The sequence below is a fragment of the Mercenaria mercenaria genome, chromosome 9 (genome assembly GCF_021730395.1).
Source record: "Mercenaria mercenaria strain notata chromosome 9, MADL_Memer_1, whole genome shotgun sequence".
Classification (NCBI taxonomy): domain Eukaryota; kingdom Metazoa; phylum Mollusca; class Bivalvia; order Venerida; family Veneridae; genus Mercenaria; species Mercenaria mercenaria.
Genome location: NC_069369.1, coordinates 21,404,905 through 21,426,848, shown reverse-complemented (window position 1 = coordinate 21,426,848; position 21,944 = coordinate 21,404,905). Strand labels below are relative to the sequence as shown.

General features: G+C 35.9%; 1 protein-coding gene across 3 annotated transcripts in view; it reads right to left on the bottom strand.

Moving 5' to 3' along the window:
- Positions 1 to 341: 341 nt before the first annotated feature.
- The window catches only part of LOC123546680 (antiviral innate immune response receptor RIG-I-like), a 31,235-nt gene continuing 9,632 nt past the window's right edge, over positions 342 to 21,944 (bottom strand). For all 3 annotated transcript variants that reach the window (XM_045333155.2, XM_053550979.1, XM_045333156.2), the window contains 10 exons: positions 19,840 to 20,007; positions 19,544 to 19,632; positions 16,406 to 16,654; positions 13,457 to 13,619; positions 11,960 to 12,046; positions 10,805 to 10,974; positions 9,129 to 9,270; positions 6,637 to 6,873; positions 6,148 to 6,315; positions 342 to 5,112 (listed from right to left, as the gene is read on the bottom strand). In XM_045333155.2, coding sequence (XP_045189090.2) covers positions 4,499 to 5,112; positions 6,148 to 6,315; positions 6,637 to 6,873; positions 9,129 to 9,270; positions 10,805 to 10,974; positions 11,960 to 12,046; positions 13,457 to 13,619; positions 16,406 to 16,654; positions 19,544 to 19,632; positions 19,840 to 20,007 — 2,087 coding nt within the window. In that variant the 3' untranslated portion in view covers positions 342 to 4,498. The remainder of the gene's footprint in view (positions 5,113 to 6,147; positions 6,316 to 6,636; positions 6,874 to 9,128; positions 9,271 to 10,804; positions 10,975 to 11,959; positions 12,047 to 13,456; positions 13,620 to 16,405; positions 16,655 to 19,543; positions 19,633 to 19,839; positions 20,008 to 21,944) is intronic.

Sequence of the window (21,944 nt, the reverse complement as noted above, 5' to 3'; positions counted from 1 at the left end):
CACCTACAACCAGTGATAGAATCTTTTTCTTCTATGCCATATTCAACAAATAATAGTACAAATGTAATAAAACAAATGAAATGCTTATAAATCTTTTTTTTGTTACAGTAGGGCATTTAAAAATTTACATCCGTAAACTGGTATATAAAAGATATAAACAATTTCGTATTGCTGAAATAACTTCTTACTTTTATTGGAATATGTAAATATGTACTCACCATGACGCGTGTTCAAACCCCTCTAAATACTCTTACATTTTGGTCTAATTGTTTTGGTATCACATGTTATTTGACATTAACTGACATGTACATGTCCAACATTGTAAAATAAATGAAACTAAGCAGTGTAATGTTTGTTTATTAAATCTTCAGTAAAATTTAATAATACTGCTCATATGTTTTATAGACAAATATCGTGATCATCGTATGGTACACAAAATAAGAGGTCGATGTAAGCAGTTACATAGCATCTATGTCAAAAATGATATTGAAGAAAGCTACACAAAAGCATTTAATTAGATGAAAATGTTGTTTTACTAGTAGATAAGATGGTCAATAAATTATTATCATCATCTTTTAAATTAAATTTTCCGGAAAATCACTTTAGTTATAAACATTAGTATTATTTGAATATAAAAGGTAACGGCAGATTTCCCGGAAACAAAGAGCATCCTAAACAAAGCCATTGAGCCAGGCATCGCAAAGTAGGACCGCAACAAAAAGAAGCTGTAACGGAAAAATATGGTAGATATAGTAAATATAGGAGGTTGCTTCAAAAATCCAACAGCAATTACATTTTAATTAGTAAGGAAAGCTGTTTAAGTAATATATATTTATAAAGGATTTTAAATTTGTAGAAACGTTTGAACTTTGAAGAAATCTTACTCATGTATTTAACTCGATGGTAAAAATGTTATGTATTATTTTAGCATTATTTCAAAACAACATAGAATCGTTATTTAGTATGGTATTTAAAGACCCACCACAACCTAGTGACCTACATTTTTCCCCACATGAATCTCATGAAAGCCTTTCAACTATATTACAAGACTACAATTAGATAATTTAGGCCCTCCCTGAAGTAATGCGTTTATATAACTTCATCTGCAAACTTGTTCTGTCAATCTCCCTTCAGTACAGTTTTAAAAACATTGAAGAATAACTATCTTACCCTGTAGAAACCAAGTATGGTCTTGACTTAATAGATCAAATACTGTGCATACTGATTCATTCAATCTATAAAATATTTACACATAAAACACATTGCTTTAGCCTAACATATGTCACCGTCAATTTGTAACTGGCTACTTGTATATCACAGATTTTTTCATGCAAATCATGTATAATTACCATCATGGAAATACAAAATTAGTTATTTTGTGGCGCGCCTTTAAAACACATGTATTCTGAAATGGCTGAAATGTTTCATAAAATATATCAATCAATATAGATAAATTCAAAACTAATCAAAACAAATGATTGGTATAAACTTCTTTTGAGTTTCTTAGAATGATATGCAGACATTTTTTCATAAAGTATTTTAAAAATGTAATGAAAACAAAATGTTCATGAATCAGGAATAAAACATGCGACATGTGATTTTCCCATATCCGCAGATTTTACAACAACTTTATGAAAGTGGCACAGAGAATTTTAGACTGAGATTCCATAGCATAGAACTTTTACAAGGACTATTGAACCTATTCTCAATTTTTACTTCGAATATCGTAAAAATGTGCAAACTTTAGTACGAATATAGTAGATTTTGCAAATACTTTACATAAAATATTATAGATTTCGCAAATATCTATCCGGACTATTGTAGACTTTTCAAATTTGTACTTTGTATTTTGTTATTTGGTATGCAATATTATCGTCGTAACATTGATACGAGTATGTTAAAAGAAATATTTATTTGCCTTACGTATTATATAGAAGTTTTCGTGCATTTTATTGTGTTAGCCTTGTTCGGATAAAACTATGGAATGATATTTAGGTAAATATTACACAATGCCTGCTGACTGTTACAATTTACTCACCGACACTCCCATTGTGCTTACTGGTATAGTAATCATGCATGCTGGCACCTTTAAAACGCTTGTTGACAATGATACCACGCTTGTTGACAATGGTACCATGCTTGCTGACAATGATACCATGCGTGCTGAAAGTTACAACTTCTTTGCTGCTTAGACCCTGATGTCTATATCATAATTTCATTTGGCAAAATGACAGTGCCGTGTAGCGTATCGGAATATTTCAACATGCCGGGACTGTATATAAGCAACATTGCACAGTTACAATGCTCACAGAAGAAAATACGCGATGTGACCACACAATATGAAAGATGCAATCAGTCACCAAGCAAGTTGAAAGTAAGCATAATGCAAAGTGCAACATTGCACGTCACATTTTGATACCAGGGGACGCAAGTTCGTAGTTTTCACGAAAGGTATGTCCCTTTGTTTCAATTATTCAATTATTATTCGCCCCATGGTATCAAAATGTGACGTGCAATGTTGCACTTTGCATTATGCTTACTTTCAACTTGCTTAGTGGCTGATTGCATCTTTCATATTGTGTGGTCACATCGTGTGTTTTATTCTGTGAGCATTGTAACTGTGCAATGTTGCTTATATACAGTCCCGGCATGTTGAAATATTCCGATACGCTACACGGCACTGTCATTTTGCCAAATGAAATTATGATATAGACATCAGGGTCTAAGCAGCAAAGAAGTTGTAACTTCAAGCACGCATGGTATCATTGTCAGCAAGCATGGTATCATTGTCAACAAGCGTGGTATCATTGTCAACAAGCGTGTTAAAGGTGCCAGCATGCATGATTACTATACCAGTAAGCACAATGGGAGTGTCAGTGAGTAAAGTGTAACAGTCAGCAGGCATTGTGTAATATTTACCTAAATATCATTCCATAGGCATACATCATTTAAAATAACAACATTTTCTTGCAATTTTCGCAGATCATTATGCCCTTTCATATTTGAAAGAACACTTACGAAACAGTATCTGTGTAAAAAGAAATAAAACAAACTCGTTTATGTGTACAAACATATTGAATTGCTACACATTAATTAATGTATCAGTAAAATACAGTAGGAGTATGCAATGTCACTTAAAATCTACATGATTTCTTTTACAGTGCCTGTTAATAGGAAAATTTGAAAAGATATGTGATCGCAGACATACATAAATATACAGTTTAGGTATTTTTGCTAAGTTCAAAATATATAGAATGAGAATTCTATAGAAATAAATTAATTCATAATAAAGTACTGATTACGACTTTAATTAGAAGCCTCTAAATACACATCTAAATCACAGAAAACACAAATGGTTACGACTGAACGACATTATCAAAACACATAATCTTAAACAGTCACAAAAACATAGATAAATACTTACACTGACAGTTTGTAGAAACAGTGTGGTCTAAACAAACCTTAATACATCAAGTACAGTACATGATGCTTCATACTTTCAAAAACTGTTTAGACATTAAAAACATTGTCTTGGCGTACTATATGTCACTGTCAGTTTGCAGCGAGATATTTGTATTTCTCAATTTTTTATGCAAATCGTGTATAATCATGGAAATACAAAAATATATAGTTATAAAGAAGTGACCGTGTACCATAATTTCGATTAAGGCATAAGAATAAAATCATGCAATTTAAAAGCCCTTGGCGCTTTTTGTGTATTAACTAAAACAAATAAAACTCTAGTACGTCATGGACATTATATTGGACGTTGTTTCCTAAGAATATTCTACCCTACAGAAATTAAATATTGTACTAGTAATCAAATGACAAAATCTACATTTCAATAAAATGACAATTAATTATATTAAATAATTGTAATGAATTATATCTTTGAGGATACAGTAGTAATCCCTTATGTTACAAGGCATACATGTACAGGTATCAGTAACAAAGTTTGTACTAACATATACATTTACATATCTGACTAAGTCTTCTAATAACTGCATTTATTTCTACGCCCCGAATTCGCAGTGTTTTTCAGTATCTGATATTAATAATGATCAATTAAAAATATACAAAAACATACGGTCAAAAACATTTTTTCGAGTTTGACATCAACTGTAGATAATAGGTAGACAAATAAACAGGTATAATTTCTCTTGGTAACATAAAAATTATTAGAACTTACTTATCACATTAAAATTTATAAATAATATGTATACAATGTTTCTGTAAACAATTATTTTCCTCTTTGCAAGAAATGTGAAGACAGTAAAAGACAAACCTTCATCTTCAGTTTAAAACAGAAATATATACAGTCTAAGCAAAATTATAATACTTCTAGCCTAACAATTTATTGAAGACCTATAATGTCTATGTAGAAAAGACATTTTTTCCGGTCATACAATTAACAGAATTTCATCGCATTATGCAGCTTATACTTCGTCTTCTACTTCTTTCCATAAAAGAAATAGACAGCCTGTGTAATACTGTATAGTTACTCGTCTTCTGTGCCTAGCAATCTAGGCAGATCTTCCAGTCTTATCTCTGGAACATTGTATGGCATATCTATCCATTTCTTGTAGGTGCTGACACCACGTGTTCGGAGATTTCTGAATTTAAAATTCATGATTTTTAAGATCATACAATCTAATCCATCTCTGATTCCAATTATTCCCCAGTCTAAAGGACACTTTTTACAGAACATCTTGTATTTCTTATGCAATCCATCGTAAGTTTTCGGCTTTTTGTGCTCTTTTCTGGTGATTTTATCTGCGAAGGCTTTATCAATGACAATATGATCGTGCCCGAGCTGTCTGACATCGGAGACATAGCAAGCAAATGTATTGCATCTCCCGCACAAGATCTCAAAATCTTCGTCAGACTTTCTCCCCTTTTTTAACTTTTCAACTTCTGCTTTGAAACGGTACTTGTGAGTTTCTTCTTTTTGAAAGGCTGTCACTTTCATACTGAAGTATTTGGGATCCAGCTCTTGAACTCTTTTTAGTGCTCGATACATCATCGCGGCCTTATAAGCGTTTATCCTTTCCTGCTCTACTACTTTATCACTACCCATTGTAATTGTGGTTGCCTCTTTTTTACGAGCACGACCTGAAACCAATAAGTAAAGTAAGATAATAATTGATATTTACGTGTTACACAGAGAACGTTTCCTGACTAACAGTTATTGCCGCGTCGATGTTGCTTAACAATAAAACATCTGCTTCAAACTGCGCCATATTTCTATATGTAGATAGACCCCTAGCCCTCGATACGCGATACCTATTCTTTCACAGTTATATCTGGTAAGTTACTTTAAATATTGAAAATAAAATGCATTTAGAAATGAATTGTGGTTGTGAAGTTTTATTTTTGTTTGCTATAAACTGGTCTGATCAATGGTTTGGGGACTAAATACTCAAACACTGATTCTAAAAAAATTCCAAGTTAAAAAGGGACATTACTCTGTAAAAATTCAAACCAGAGTAACTGGGATTGTATCTCCTGGTGTAGACTTTGATAGTAAATAACTATTTTAAGTTTCAAGTCAAAAGCATTAATAGTAACAGAGAAATTTGACTTTATCAAAAATTTTAACACAAAATTCTAAATTAAAAAGCGGCATAATTCTGTCAAAGTTCAAATCAGAGTGATGGGGATTGTTTCTCCTGGTATACCTTGATGGTAAATAAACAGTTTAAGTTTCAAGTCAATAGGTTTGATAGTAACAGAGATATCTGACTTTATCAAAAACTTTAACCAACGGCGATGCCGACATCGGGGCTAGAGCAATAGCTCTACTTTTTCTTCGAAAAGTCGAGCTAGAAATAATGTTAAAGTTTCATGTGGCGTCCATAAATGTCTTCACTCGGCGTCGATATATTTTCTGTTATTTTGAGAGCATTGCGTTCACTTTATACTTTTTATTCTTCTAAATAAATTTCAATTTATGCCGTCCAAGTGGATGTGAGGGGGGGGGGGGGGGGGGGAGGGTGCACATTTATTAGGCTAAATCAAACCGAGTTAACCGTTATTTTGCTCCGTTGCACTCTTTGCTTCCTGGCGATTTTCATATGGATTTTGAACCAGTCTCTCTTGGACATTTGGACTGGAAATAGAAAGCAAACACTAGAACAGGTTATATACCTTTCATCTGAATCTTTGTGATTTCGTCGCCTGAATACTCGTAGCTCAGCACAATGTTACAGTCGGGAATATCGATACCCTCATTTCCAACCGATGTACAAACAAGAACTTTATAGAATCCCTCTCGAAACTTTTCTAGAATCTCTGTCTGCTGACTTTCCGTCATTCCTTTATAATAGTGCAATCAGATTAGGATTAAAATATCCTATTTAACTATACAATAGTGTTATCCAATGTTAAGACTTTTCAACAAATTTTGAACAATTTTAACAATAAAATGTCGAGCAAATCACGTATTTTACAAGTTAAAACTTTATGATAAGACATTTCTAAATGGGTATTTTACTCAATTCGTTCCTATTTTGAAACATCTTACTAAAGTTCAAAACCATAAAGCTTGTTATAACTACAGTTTTTACTTAATTGAACAAGCCTACAATTTAAGAATAATAAAACATACAGTTTCATAACAAAGCGCAAGTGTATTACCGTCATCGCCACCACGGTTTTCTTTTCCGTAAAGTGGACTTGCACTGATGCCGCTGTTTTTAAGATCCTTATCCAAAAATGTTGCTAGAGACCTACACGTTGCTCTTGCTTTTACAAATACCATCGCTCTAGATGCATCCCCTTTCTCTTCCAGCATTTTACGAAGGGTGTCGCTTAAAATCCTCACATTTGGGTTTTCGGTGTTTTTTCCTTTGACATTCATTGTCTTCTGTATAGCTACAAATCATTTAAGAACGTTAAACGCAAATTTAGAAATGTACTTTTACACGTAACAAATGTTCTAACGCCTAAGTATTTTCGCATAAATTTCATACGTTCAACAGAACGCTTTTTAAATTTCTCACATATTTAAGTACATACATGTATTGAGTACAATGACATATGCAAATGTAACGAATAGTAATATTATGTTTATTTTACGACCTTACAAAAGCAACAACAAAATAAACAGTCACATTCAAATGTCCAGAATATGCAAACAAGCCCATGTCGTTTAAAGGCACGAAATTCTTAACAGAACAAGAGCTGTCTGAAGTCAGCAACGATTGTCTATTTAACAGCCTTGTCAATTGAATAAATACAAGTCGAAAAAAGTACAAACTTCTGTCAAAATGCAAAAAAAAAAAAGAGTTATAAAACCTGTACAGTGCATGGCAGCTGATCACGGTTGACAAGCATGTGAAGTTTTAATCCATTCCATTAGTGGGTACTGAGCTAACAGCTTACTTACAAAACTAAAGGGACATAACTTTGTAAAAATACAAAGTAGAGTTAGGAACCTGTACAATGCACGTCCGATCATCACAGTGAACAAGTGTGTGAAGTGTCAGTTCTTTCCCATTACTGGGTACTGTAATTCCAGCTCACATACAACAACGTTACCAAAAGTTGCGGTGGCGAAAAAGGGCATAATTTAGTAAAAAAAAAACTTGAGCTGCTTTTGAGAAAAGCGCATGTCTCCCACAACTTCCTAATCATCTAAATAGTAAGTCAGTCTTTATATACTGTTTACTCGCTACAAATATACCTTTGAAGAGTAAAAATGCTGATTTTGGGTAACTCAAGGACCATAATTCCGAAGTGCCTGGGCCGATTTGGCTAGTTATCGGACTTGGCTTAGGACTTATTGGCAAACACATTTTACTAAAGTTTGGTGAATTTCGGATGAAAAATGTTCGATTTAGCGCGTGTACAAGAGTAAAAGGGCCGCTAATTCCAAAGTGCCTAGACAGATTTGGCTAGTTATCGAACTTGGCCGAGGACTTATCGTTAAACACATTTAATTCAAGTCTGGTGGAGATCGGAGGAGAAATATTCAATTAGAGTGCGGACAAGAGTAAAAAAGGCCGATTTTCGGTAGTTCAAGGACCATAATTCCGAAGTGTCTGGGCCGATTTAGCTAGTTATCGAACTTGGCTGAGGTCTTAAGGTCGAACATAATTTGTTAAAATTTAGTGAAGAGTATAAATACCGATTTTCGGTAATTCAAGGGTCATAATTCCGAAGTGCCAGGGCCAATTTAGCTAGTTATCGAACTTGGCCGAGCTCTTATGGTCAAACACATTTTGTTCAGTTTGGTGAAGATCGGATGAGAAATGTTCGACTTAGAGTGCGGACAAGATTTGAGACAGACAGACAGACACGCAGACATACACACACATACAGACAGAAGTAAATCAATATGTCTCCCACACCATTGTGTGGTGGGAGACATACTCAAAACAGAGTTATGGAGCCTGTGTAATGTAAGTTAGCTCATCACAGTATAAAGTGTGTGAAGTTTTAATTCATCCCCACACCTTATTACTGAGATACCTGCTTACATACAAAAACTTTATCAAATCGGGGCGTGGATGTCGACTTAGACGCCGACACACGGGTGGACCCAAAAGCTGTTTTATTCAGAAAGTCGAGCATGAAAGGAATTTCTTCATCTACTCATGTCTTGAAATCTAATTTAAATTTGGTTTGACTGACCGTTATTCACCTTTATTTTTGTGACTTTTTTAAAAAATGGGAAGAGAACGGAACGAAATATTTGAATCTGTTAGTGTTTTCTTAACAATATATTTGTCTATAAAACCTGTGAGAAATTACAAAAATGTACTTATGAAAGAAAGATATTAAAAAAGTATCGACTGGGCGATAGAAATTTCATTTATTATATTATAACTCGGATTAATTAGGTATTTTGCTGGCTTTTTATTTATATGTTATAATTATAGACACAGATTTCTATATTAGAGAACAATGATTATTGTATCTACTCCTCTCTTAAAAGCACTTTTATCAATTTATTAGAATAATATTGATATTAAAGTGTATCGAAGCAAAGAAAAACGTTCAATTAAACTCCACAATGTACTGGCCAAGCTAAAAGAAAAACTGATGTCAACTGGGGGAATATTGATTCAGATATGATTTGATGTAATATATGTATCAAACGACAGCACAGAACAAATGTTCTTTACCTTGCAAGTTACTGTATAAATTCCTTTCCATCTCTGTTAGTTTACTTTTGTTTTCTCCTTCTTGTCTATGTTTCTCTGCCAAGTACTTGATGACATCTTTTGCAAGCAATAACTTATTGACTTCAAGTGCAGAATTGTATGTCTGTTTAAAAGAAATCGTCTATGTCTTTTAATAAAAGTTTCTGCGAATAACATATACATTTTGTACCATGCCACCTTATCGTTATTGACATAATTACATTTTCTTACAACAGTTTCCTGTTCAAATGCTTGAATGTGTAACTTAAAAATTTGAATATCTGCATGTTTAACAGGAAGCAATATCTCATGTAATATGACCAGAATGGCGGTAGTAAATGTGTTTATTAATCCATTTTATCCGGATAATGCACACGAACATCACTGTCATCGCTGAAGTTTTAAAAGGTGAAATTACATGAAAAGTAATTGGTACGTTATCCCTGAAACGATATTTGACATTTTTCGTCATTTTGTTAAACTGCAATATCACTATAAATCATAAATGTCATATCGACCGATCCAAAACAACTGTTATATTATTAAGATTTAACAACTCGTGATTATTTGTGGAAAAAACTGCTTTTGTCAAAAGAATTAACAAATTAGTAATCAGATCAATTATGGCGGCATTATTAAGACATCAAACAGTTTTTTGAGGTTCAGACTTGTTTAAAACTCACTTGCACAAAAGTTAGTTATGATAGGAAACGAGCCGTGCTTTATATACTATCAAATCGTAAATACATATACCAACAAAATGATATTAACAATTTCACGTGCATGACATAGAAATAACTAAGTTTAGTTTTGTTGGGATTAAAATAACATTGACAAATTTCAGGTTGTATGACGACTTTCCAGCTGTTGGTGGCGGAGGAAGACCCCTGGTTGCTTCTTCGGGCATTACTTCAGGTACAGGCGCCTACCTTGGTATAACCATCGGCCCACGGAAAGCGAGCTGGACGTTTCCTCACATGAGAGAAATTCAATTTCTCAAACAAGGTTTAGAACCAACAGCGTAGAGTTGCATGTAATTCGAATATCATGACCATACCATGGAGAAAAGATCAGGGAAAATCACACACAAATGTACTGGCAGATAAAGCATTTAACTGCTGAAAATAACGGCGTTTAGTAACTGCTATGATCATACCATACTCTTTGGTAATTATAATCCATTTGAAATGAAGTTTTTTATTTTATTATATGCCTATATAAATTCTGTAAAAATTCGGCTTGTATTTCACATTTAAATATGAACAGACAGACAAACATTCCGTATTGTACCTTTAAAATTCCGTATTGTACCTTCCGTATTGTATGCTGCCGGACTATTTTCATAAATATGTATGACCTGACACATTTCTAGAAATAGCGCACATAAAAACTTCACTTAGTTCCATTTAATATTGATAAACTTTAAGATTTCGTTCAAGAACGAAACAAGAATCAAAATGGTAAAGGTATATAATAAAAGGGTCATTATAACAGCTAGATTTGGGACTTTGTATTCGGCTTTCGTGGATTTTGCAAGGTCGCATCACACTCGGCGCTTGCGCGCCTCGTGAGATCCGATCTGGCAAAATCCACTCGAGCCGAATACTGCAACCCAGATCAAGCTCCTGTTATAATAACCCTATTATATCACCACTTACATTCAAGTACTTTGCACAACTGCTGATATCTCTTGATACATCGTAATCGTCAACCTTTAAAAGTGCAGCTTTCATAACATCGACCGTCCATTTGTTATATTCTTGCGACTCTCGATTTCTTGGCTGTTTGTCCATCAAGTCGATCATGTCTGGTTGCATCAAGGAATTATCTAAAGAAGTATCAGTAACTAAAGACATTTATGCCGACGAATGATTGTTGAATATTTAAAAGCAGTATATTTTTGTATATGTAATTCGTAGTACGACATATTATCATTGTTCTTTTAACTACATACGTTTTGGTCAGTTGGTGTCAGTGCTTGATTTATCTTAGAGCTCTGTAAGTTTTACTAGTAACTCGTCTTATGCTATTATTCATCAAGTAACAAGCCATATTAAGGCTTAACGTACGTTGTCATTTATGAATTTGCATTTCATATTTGGCCGGCCGTAGCAGTTTATATATTTGATGCCTATATTACTGTGAACAAGTAGATGGAGTTTCAATTTATTCACCCCGCCCCCCCCCCAAAGTTGGTTCTGAGTTCTCATATTAAACCTTAAAAAAAACACCAGTAAGTCGGAAAATGGGCATGTTTAAAAAAAGCCTACTTAATCAATACATTAAGTTGTCAATACATCAAATAATGCATACTTAGACTTGTAAAGTACTTTTTTAAATTATGTAAGTATGTGTTTTTTTATCAGAAGAAAGAGTTTTAATGTAGACTGTGTACAGTTTAGTTATCTTTGACAAGATATTGAGTAGAGCCAGACATAATTGTCTTCTTAGATTCGGCAGAAGGTAAATATTCCAATAAAACTAGCCATTGCTTGTATTTTCTGGCTTTGAAATAAACCATATAAGATGTCTTACAGTTTCGAAACAAGTAAAAAGTGTCAGCAGAGGGGCTTCCATGGCCAAGTGGTTAAGATCGGTGACTTCAATTCATTTGCACCTAATTGATGTAGCCTCTCTCGGGGCGTTGAATTTTTCATGTGAGGAAGACATCCAGCTGACTTATGGAAGTGCGGTGGTTCTACCCAGGTGCCCGCTCGTGATGAAATAATGAACTGAGGGGCACCTGGGGTCTTCCTCCGCCATCAAAGCATTACCTTATTTGTGTCGGGGCGATTGTAAAGTACTCAAAATACCTTGCAGCATGTCCTCAGTTTGTTCCATTGCGGTCATAATTTCATGTTTGCAGGGATCATCTCTCTGTTCAACAAGCTGTATTGTTTCTTAATACACAAAATAATAGACTTCACTACAACTGTTAAGTGAAAATCAAAACTATCTGTTCTTACGATAACGCTTGCAATGCCTAGTAAAATAAGGAACAAGAGGTCCAAAGTAAAACTAGCGAAATATTAAAAAACTAGAGCTATCACTAAAGGTGATGAATGTACCCCCCGCATGCACTGACACAGTAAATTGCAATTTGACACACACAAGATTGCATAATTATGTGGACTGTATGCATATAGACTGTATGTATACAGTATAGTAACAAAAAACAAAGTCCCATAACTATGCAGAATATTTATCTAAAAGAATGTAACATACACCATGCACAACTAGGGTTGGTACTGATCACTTGTGTGAAGTTTCATTAAATTGTGTGTAAGGGTTTGGTAGATAAGGCACGCACAAGATTGCATATGCAGACTGTATGTACATAGTATGTTAACAAGAAACAAAGTCCCATAACTCTGCAATTTTTGTCGCTGAAAGAACCTAACATGCCCCATGCACAACTACTGTTGTTACTGATCACTTGTGTGAAGTTTCATTAAATTGTGTCAAGGGGATGAGGAGAGATGGTGCGCACAAGATTGTGTCTATGTATATAGTATAGTAACAAAAAAACAAAGTCCCATAACTCTGCATTTTTTGTCGCTGAAAGAACCTAACATACCCCATGCACAACTACTGTTGTTACTGATCACTTGTGTGAAGTTTCATTAAACTGTGTCAAGGGGATGAGGAGAGATGGTGCGCACAAGATTGTGTCTATGTATATAGTATAGTAACAAAAAAACAAAGTCCCATAACTCTGCAAATTTTTTTTCTAAAAGAACCTAACATGCCCCATGCACAACTACTGTTGTTACTGATCACTTGTGTGAAGTTTCATTAAATTCTGTCAAGGGGATAAGGAGAGATGGTGCGCACAAGATTGCGTCTACGGACAGACGGCCAGACGGCCAGACAGACAGACAACCTGAAACCAGTATACCCACCCTTACAACTTTGTTGTCGGGGGGTACAAAAATATCGTAATGCTTTTTATGCCTAGTAAAGGACACAGAAATAGTTATTTTTTTAAAAGTAAGTATGATTTGTAGAAACTGACCATCCATGAATTACATGCTTAACTGTAAAATGCAATACTAAAACCAGTTATCATGTTTACCCTCACATAACTGTTAACTATATTTTTGGTAAATACTTTTTTCAGAAAATGTATTCAAATCTTTACTCTACTTCCTAAAGATACAACGGACAGTATCACTAACATCAAGTTTTCATTATTTGTAACGAATATAAAAAGTGGCCTAGATCAGCAGTACTCATTTCGATAGTATGTTAAAGAACAGTTCAATTACAAATGAAAAGCAATAAAATCACATTAAAAAGAAATTCAAAACCTTCATCAGGCATGTTAATATGTTTCTTTAGCTCCGGCAAATTCCTCTCTACGGTTGATAGAAGTCTTACATCTAAACATGCGCACACTCTCAGAATATATTCAACTGCTTCCATGTCCGTTCTAGATTTTCCTACACCAATTGACGCTGTCAATCCCACAACCTAAAAAGAAGAGAAATTCTATATTTTGTTTTTTTTTTTGTTTCTTATCTGAACAGCAAAGGACAACTTGGATTATTTTGCTTACTGACATTTTATAAACATGTATTTACTACTACATAAGTACTATAAATTATCATGATATTACATACAACTAGAGATGCTTTTGAGAAAAGTGCATGTCTCCCATAACTGCTCCTATGAAAAATGTTAGTTTTTCTAGATGTTTTAGACGAGTGGATCCAATTAGATGGTCTGGATGAGTGGATCCAATCAGTAATTCAAGGGCCATAAATCAAAAGTGCCTGGTCGGATTTGGCTAGTTATCGGACTTGGGTAAGGTCTTAAGGCCAAACACATTATGTTCAAGTTTGGTGAAGATCGGATGAGAAATGTTCGACTTAGAGAGCGGACATGAGTTAACAGACGGATTTTTTCGGTAATTCAAGGGCCGTAACTCTAAAATGCCTGGACTGATTTGGCTAGTTATCGAACTTGGCCGAGGTCTCATGGTCAAACACATTTTGTTCAAGTTTGGTGAAGATCGGATGAGAAATGTTCGACTTAGAGTGCGGAAAAGAGTAAAAAGGCCGATTTTTCGATAATTCAAGGGCCGTAACTCCAAAATGCCTAGACCGATTTGGCTAGTTATCGAACTTGGCCGAGGTCTCATAGTCAAACACATTTAGTTCAAGTTTGGTGAAGATCGGATGAGAAATGTTTAATTAAGAGTGCGGACATGAGTAAAAAGGCCAATTTTTCGATAATTCAAGGGCCGTAACTCCAAAATGCCTGGACCGATTTGGCTAGTTATCGAACTTGGCCGAGATCTCATGGTCAAACACATTTTGTTCAAGTTTGGTGAAGATCGGATGAGAAATGTTTGACTTAGAGTGCGGACAAGAGTAAAAAGGCCGATTTTTCGATAATTCAAGGGCCGTAACTCCAAAATGCCTGGACCGATTTGGCTAGTTATCGAACTTGGTCGAGGTCTTATAGTTAAACACATTTTGTTCAAGTTTGGTGAAGATCGGATGAGAAATGTTTGAATTAGAGTGCGGACAAGAGTAAAAAGGCCGATTTTTGGTAATTCAAGGGCCATAACTCCAAGACGCCTGGACCGATTTGGCTAGTTATCGAACTTGGCCGAGGTTTTATGGTCAAACACATTTTACTTAAGTTTGGTGAAAATCGGATGAGAAATGTTCGACTTAGAGTGCGGACAAGCTTTGTGACAGACTGGAGTAAATCAATATGTCTCCCACACCACTGTGTGGTGGGAGACATAATAATTTAATGATATCGGGCGGGGCTAAGTTTTCCGTGACGATTTTTCTTAAATTATTCGCCCTATACCTCCGGTTCATGTGGAGAAGTTGGCAATTGCTTACAGAGAACAGATTAGTACTTGTAAATAATTTATGAACACTGTTAATGTAAAATGCCCACCGTTACATAATTGAAACAAGAGGGTCATGATCGCTCACCTGTTAAACTTGGCCTTGGAATCATCAAGATAAACAATCTGACCAAGTTTCATGAATATAGGGTCATAAATATGGCCTCTAGAATGTTAACAAGCTTTTCCTTTGATTTGAGTGGTGACCTAGTTTTTGACCCCACATGACCCAGTTTCGAACTTGGCCTAGGAATCATCAAGATAAACATTCTTACCGAGTTGCATGAAGATAGGGTCATACATATTGCCTCTAAGACTGTTAACAAGCTTTTCCTTTGATTTGAGCGGATGACCTAGGTTTTGACTCCACATGGCCCATTTTCAAACTTGGCCTAGAAATCATCAAATTAAACATTTTGATCATGTTTCATGAAGAATGGATCATAAATGCGGCCTCAAAAGTGTTAATAAGTTTTTACTTTGATTTGACTAAGTGACCTAGTTTTTGACCCCATATAACCCAGTAGGAATCGTCAAGATAAACATTCTGACCAAGTTTCATGAAGATAGGGCCAAACATGTTTTCTCTCTAGGGTGTTAACAAGAATTTCCATTGATTTGACCTAGTGGCCTAGTTTTTGACCCAGAATAAATCTGGCCAAGAGATCATCAATATAAACGTTCTATGCAGTTTGTATCAATCAAAGCATAAATGAAACCTCTATATGGCTGAAATGGCCAAAAATGCAAATTTGCCCCTTTCAGGGGCAGTGTCTCTAGAACCCATGATGGAATCTAGCTGGTTTTTGGAAGGTACTAAGATTTTATTGTGACTTCAGTTGTGTGTAAGTGCGGTTAAAATCGAATGTAAAATGTTCATTCTCTCGTGTTTACAAGGTAAATATTAACATTTTTTAGCTCTTTCAGGGGTCAATCAGGGACCGTAACTCCGGAACCTATTATTGAATCTGAAGGGTTCAAAATAGCAAATTCTGGCCTATAAGGGGCCATAACTTTGGAACTCATGATGCGATCTGGCAAGGTTTTCAAAAGGAACCGAGATATTATGCCAATACAAGTTGTGTGCAAGTTTGATTATAATCGATTACAAAATGTGGTCTCTATCGTGTTCACAAGAAATTGTGGATGGACGGACGACGGACGAAGGGCGATCACAAAAGCTCACCTTGTTAGGTGAGCTAAAAAAAAAAGATTGACAAATGGCACAAACCCGAAATAAAAAACAAATACAACAACATAAAATCGACTGCAGCGATGTTCACTTCTATCTGAATACGCATAAATCTAGTGAGTGAGTGAGTTAGGTTTTACGGCGAACCGACACAAAAAAGTCATATATCGCCAAGACAGATTTGTACAGACAGCTTACCTGTGGCATTTCATTTCTTGTTTGGGCTTTTTCAACCAGATACTTTCTCATCAGTGTACTGTAAGGCCCGTCACCTCTCGTGTGGTGGCATTCGTCCAAAATAAGAAGAGAAAATTCTGACAAGCTTTTTATCACGTTATCTTCTAGGTTGTTCACCAGGATTTGTGGTGTAAAACAAAGAATGTCGTAATTTTCTACAAACATGTTCAGCATTCTTGATTCATCATCATCTCCTGTGATGAGTTTTGTCTGAATTTGAAACAGAAAAAATAAAAGCTTGATTAAACATGGCATAATTAGCTTCGCTTTATAAGTCAGTATTTACGGTAGTATGTTCAGGACATGCATTTACTTATTTAAAGATTAAATTATCTCGTGTGCACGGCATCTTATCTCAAGCTCACGACATCTTATCTCGAGCGCTCGACATCGTATCTCGTGCGCACGACATATTATATAGTGCGCACGACATCTTATCTCAAGTGCACGACATATTATCTCGAACGCACGACATTTTATCTCGTGCACATGACATCTTATCTCGAGCACACGACATCTTATCTTGGGCGCATGACATCTTATCTGGAGCGTTCGACATCTTATCTCGATAGCTCGACATCTTATCTCATGTGCATGGCATCTTATCTCGTGCGCACGACATCTTATCACGAGCGCACGTCATCTTATCTCGTGCGCACGACATCTTACCTCGAGCGCACGTCATCTCTCTCGAGCGCACGACATCATATCTCGCGCGCTCGACATCTTATCTATATATCTTAAGACCCTTTGTGTGTATTTTGGTCATTAGTAAAAAGATATGAACAACTTGATATTTGGGTCCTATTCAGATGTTATCTATATATCTTAAGGCCCTTTGTGTGTATTTTGGTCATCAGTAAAAAGATATGAACAACTTGATATTTGGGTCCTATTCAGATGTTATTTAAACTTCCCACAAGTACAAGTTTATCACATCCTTTGGGACAGCAGTGCATATTATTGGTCATAATATCTTTAAAATTGAAAGAACATAATTAATGATGCTAATTGCATGTTAGGATAGCAACAAATTGCAGTTCAACTGATAGTATTAATTTGCACATTGTTAGAAAAATTATAAAATTGCATGCATGAATTAAGGGGAAACGGGGAAATTCTTTGATATATAGGAGAAGCCTACATACTAAATCTCAATTTTGTCAAAGGATTTAAATTTATTCCTTTGCGTCACCATTGAATTTTTGCTGTCTTTTTATCAGTTTGTGTATTTAATTTACTGCCCTGCGAGCACGCGAAACGGTTATAAGTCTAGTTCGTCCTTCGGCTGCGAAGATGACCATCTTATCTCTGCGAAGCATGCCGTCTTTGTGCGGAGGTGACTGACCATTCCGACTCGTGCATAAAATACGCGACCGCACTCCGAACAAGATGGGCCAGTTGGTACGGTGACTAATGATGCTCTAGACTTTCGTAGTTACCTTTTCTGTATAGCTTGACTGACAAGGTGGTTTTCATATGCTCTGGCTCCCTGCTTGCTTTTTGAGCGCCATAACGATTTGTTTTCGGAAATTTCCTCCCAATTGTCTGGTCCTATTTGAAACAATTTGATGGACGATTCAAGACTCGAAGCGCTTTCTTTGTCCGCCCTTCTTGTGTGAGCCGTTCTGCAGTTCGCCATAGGAGAGCTGTTTTGGGATCCGTGTGTCTGGCATCCTCCTTCCATGACCTGCCCAACGAGTTGTTCTTGGCGCAGCATGGTGCCTATGCTGTACATGTTGGCACAATCCAGCACTTCAGTGACCGGTATTTTATCTTGCCATTTTATGCCCGTGAGTTTTCGTAGACATATGGTTTGGAAGTGATTCAACTTCTTGGCATATCTCTGTTACACTGTCCAAGTCTCCCTTGCGTATAGTAGTGATGTCAACACAACAGCCCTATAAACGCTTAGCTTTGTCTTGGTGCTGATACCTCTGCGGTTCTATACCGATTTGTGTAGACGTCCAAAAGCTGAACTGGCTTTAGCTATGCGTGCATTTACTTCGTCATCAATGTGAACATCTCTGGATAGAGTACTCCCGAGGTAGGTGAACTTTTTCACTGGGTTAAGGCGTTGAAATTTGATGTACATCTCTGGTTCAATGTAAGTTGTGTTTGATGCTGGCTGAAACATAACTTCTGTCTTTTTTGTGCTAATGGTCAGGCCAAAGTTGTCACAGGCATCTGAGAACTTGTTGAGACTGTCCTGCATATGGGGCCCTGAGGTGGCATTTAGAGCACAGTCGTCAGCAAAAAGGAGGTATTTGAGTCTGATGTAATGGACCATTGTCTTGGACTTTAGACGACGTACATTGAAGACGCTTCCGTCGGTGCGATACCTGACATCAACACCTGAATCAGAGTCGGAAAATGCATCCGCCAGCATTGCAGTAAACATCATGCTGAAAAGAGTAGGGGCAAGCACACAGCCTTGCTTGACCAAATTTGACAACTCGAATGGGGCAGATTGGTTACCTTCGTCAAAAATATGGACCCGCATTCCATCATGGAATTGACGTACACTCGAGATAAATCTTGGTGGGCAGCCGAACTTTGTCATGATCTTCCAGAGTCAGTCCTGTTGACAGTGTCAAACGTTTTTGTGAGGTCCACAAATGTGGTGTAGACGTCAGTGTACTGCTCATGACATTTTTCCTGGAGTTGTTTTTCAGCAAAGATCACATCTACTGTGTCGCGGCCTGCACGAAAGCCACACTGACTTTCTAAGAATAGGCCATTTTAAAGATGACGGAGAAGTCTGCTCAACAGTTTGCGTGCAAGGACCTTCTCAGCGATGGCCAGTAGCGATATACCTCTATGGCTGTCGTAGCATTGTAGGTTGCCCTTATGCTTGTATAACTGTAGTATATAAGCATCCTTTAGGTCCTGTGGAATTGTTACTTTCTGCCACATGAAATGAAATAGCTCTGGCAGCTTCAGATTGGAGGTGGGGCCTAAGACTTTGTATATCTCCGCTTGAATTGCATCTGTCCCAGGGGCTTTGCCATTTGTCATGTGTTATACAACATGTGAATATAGTTATTACAATTAAGGACCAAATACAGGAGTAAATGTCAAAAATTTCATTCTGATTACCTGAAATTCAGGTAGATAAGCTTTAAATCTGTCAGACTGTTGTTTAATGAGAGCGCCTGTCCTTGCCATGAACACAACTTTTCTTGGACCTGAAACCAATGTAACACTCGTAAATAGGACAAGACTTTATGTTATATAATTTGCGAAGATAGCTGGTTCAAATTCTGAAAGCTTTTGCTAAATTTCAATGGGTTCAAACTCGAGAAGGATGATTTCCACAACTGACAAAAGTATTTCTGTTTTGCGCATATTCTATTTAATACATAAAACAGAGGAGACAAACAGATATCAAATACCATTTCCAGTTTGTTGTAGATGTTTCTGAATAATATGCAAGGCAACCCATGTTTTTCCCGATCCAGTTTCTGCACAGATGATAGTGTTTCTTCCAAGAATGGCATTTTCTGCTAGTTCTAACTGGTATTTCCTCAGATTCAATGGCGCAGCTGTGTGTGCAGAAATAGCTGTAACGAATCATTAGATAATTACTTTTATCTTTGTATTCATACATCTAATTTCAAACAGTGACACTCTGCAAATATTTTATTAAAATTCACTTATAAGATTTATCCTTCAATTACGTACGCATTTTGCCACCATAAATGTTTGAATTTAACAAGTGCGGCCAATTTTGTTTCAAAACAAGAACTGTTTAAAGGAGTTCATCACAATATTTTGTGCGCAGCTCAATCGCGCAGCAAGCGATATCCACTGTAAAGTTCAGAATTCGCCGCCGAAAGTGCATAACTGTCGGATATGCAGCGCACTCGCGCAAAGTATATAGGTCGTGCATCCATATTTTACCTTTAAAAGTGATGGTGTTTTACTGGAGGAGTAGTTGTAGGAAGTGCTCGAATCGAATACATTGTGGACAGCCAATTTGAAAGTAAACTATTTCGTCCAGTAATGATGCAGCCGACTCCAAGTCAAATAAAGTTCCAGAAAATCTTAACGTAGATATATCTCCTTCAAGTTCAAATGTGACTTCCTAAAAACGTTGTTATACTTTTTGTGCCCCATCCCGCATTTCACGTAGTAAGACCAGAGTTATGGCCCTTGATAGTCAAATTATACTTAAAGGGTCTAAACACTGATTTGTGTCGCATGTACCTCAAAAGTATGTGCGCCAAGTCATGAAACCACACAAGAATTAAATTCAGCATGCGAAGTTGTGCACCAGTGCTTTTATTTGAGGTTTCACTAAATAAAAACAGATTTATGTCCCTTGACGTGGTCAAATATATACGTAAATGGGATGTGAAAGTTTGTGTAGCACGTATCTCAAATAGTATTTGACCTAGAGGCATGCAACCTTAAAGGAGCATTATTCCGCATGTGAGTAAGAATACTGGTTAAGGAACTGATAATAACATTGTGCAATTTGTTTTGTAAGAAAAAAAATGTTCATAATTTTTAGGTGGGTGGGGTAATGAAAAAATACTTTTGTGGGTGGAGTGAATATTTTTTAATTTTTCTTGAAAACAAGCAAGGGTTGATATTATTTTTTTGGTTTAGATTTTTTTTGTCTTAGTTCTAGCTTACATAATATAAAATTTGGAAAAATTCTGTCCGCTAGATTTTTCATATCATTAAGAAATACTTCGTGTTTTTCTCAGTTTCAGATACTTTCGACATCTGTCAAGAGTAATTTTTCTGAGTTAATATATCTAAATATTGACATTTTATGCATAGTTATAGTGGTGTTATTAATTCGGATGCATAAACAGTAACATCAGAGTGAAACTTCGAATAAATAATTGTTTGCAGTAGTTTTATAATGACATGTATGTACTGTTTCTTCAGACAAAAATACCGATTTGGTGTTCTTAATAAACTTTGAATATTGAAAAAAGAAGCACGGGATCCTATTATTTTTATTTTTTATTTTAACTTGTCATACATCAATCTATAAATATGCAAAGTTACAAAAAATTCTGTCCAATAGAAATAATTGTGAAAAACATCTTTAAATGACAGCGCGCTGAACTATTTGAAGCTCTTCCGACATACAAAAAGTTTAACAAATTTTTTTAAGTTGAAAATTTGGCATTACTTTGCGAGAGTGTAAGCTAGAGTTATGTAACTTGCCATGTTATGCTGCTAAAGATATGTGTGAAGTGAGAAAGCATTTGGCCTGGTAATTTTAGGGAAACCTGCTTATATGCAAAACTATAAGCCACATTTCGAAGTAAATGAGACACGTTACTAGCTCCATTAGATCCTCTTATGATGCCAAGGACATGCGCGAAGTTTGAATGCAGATTGCATAGTAGTTTCTCTGAAACCTGCTTACATGCAAAACTTAGTCTGAACTTTTGTGACGTGGACGCGGATGCCGACGACGGCGAAAGCGCGATTACAAAAGCTGTACAATTTGAAATAATTTCAAATAGTCGGACTA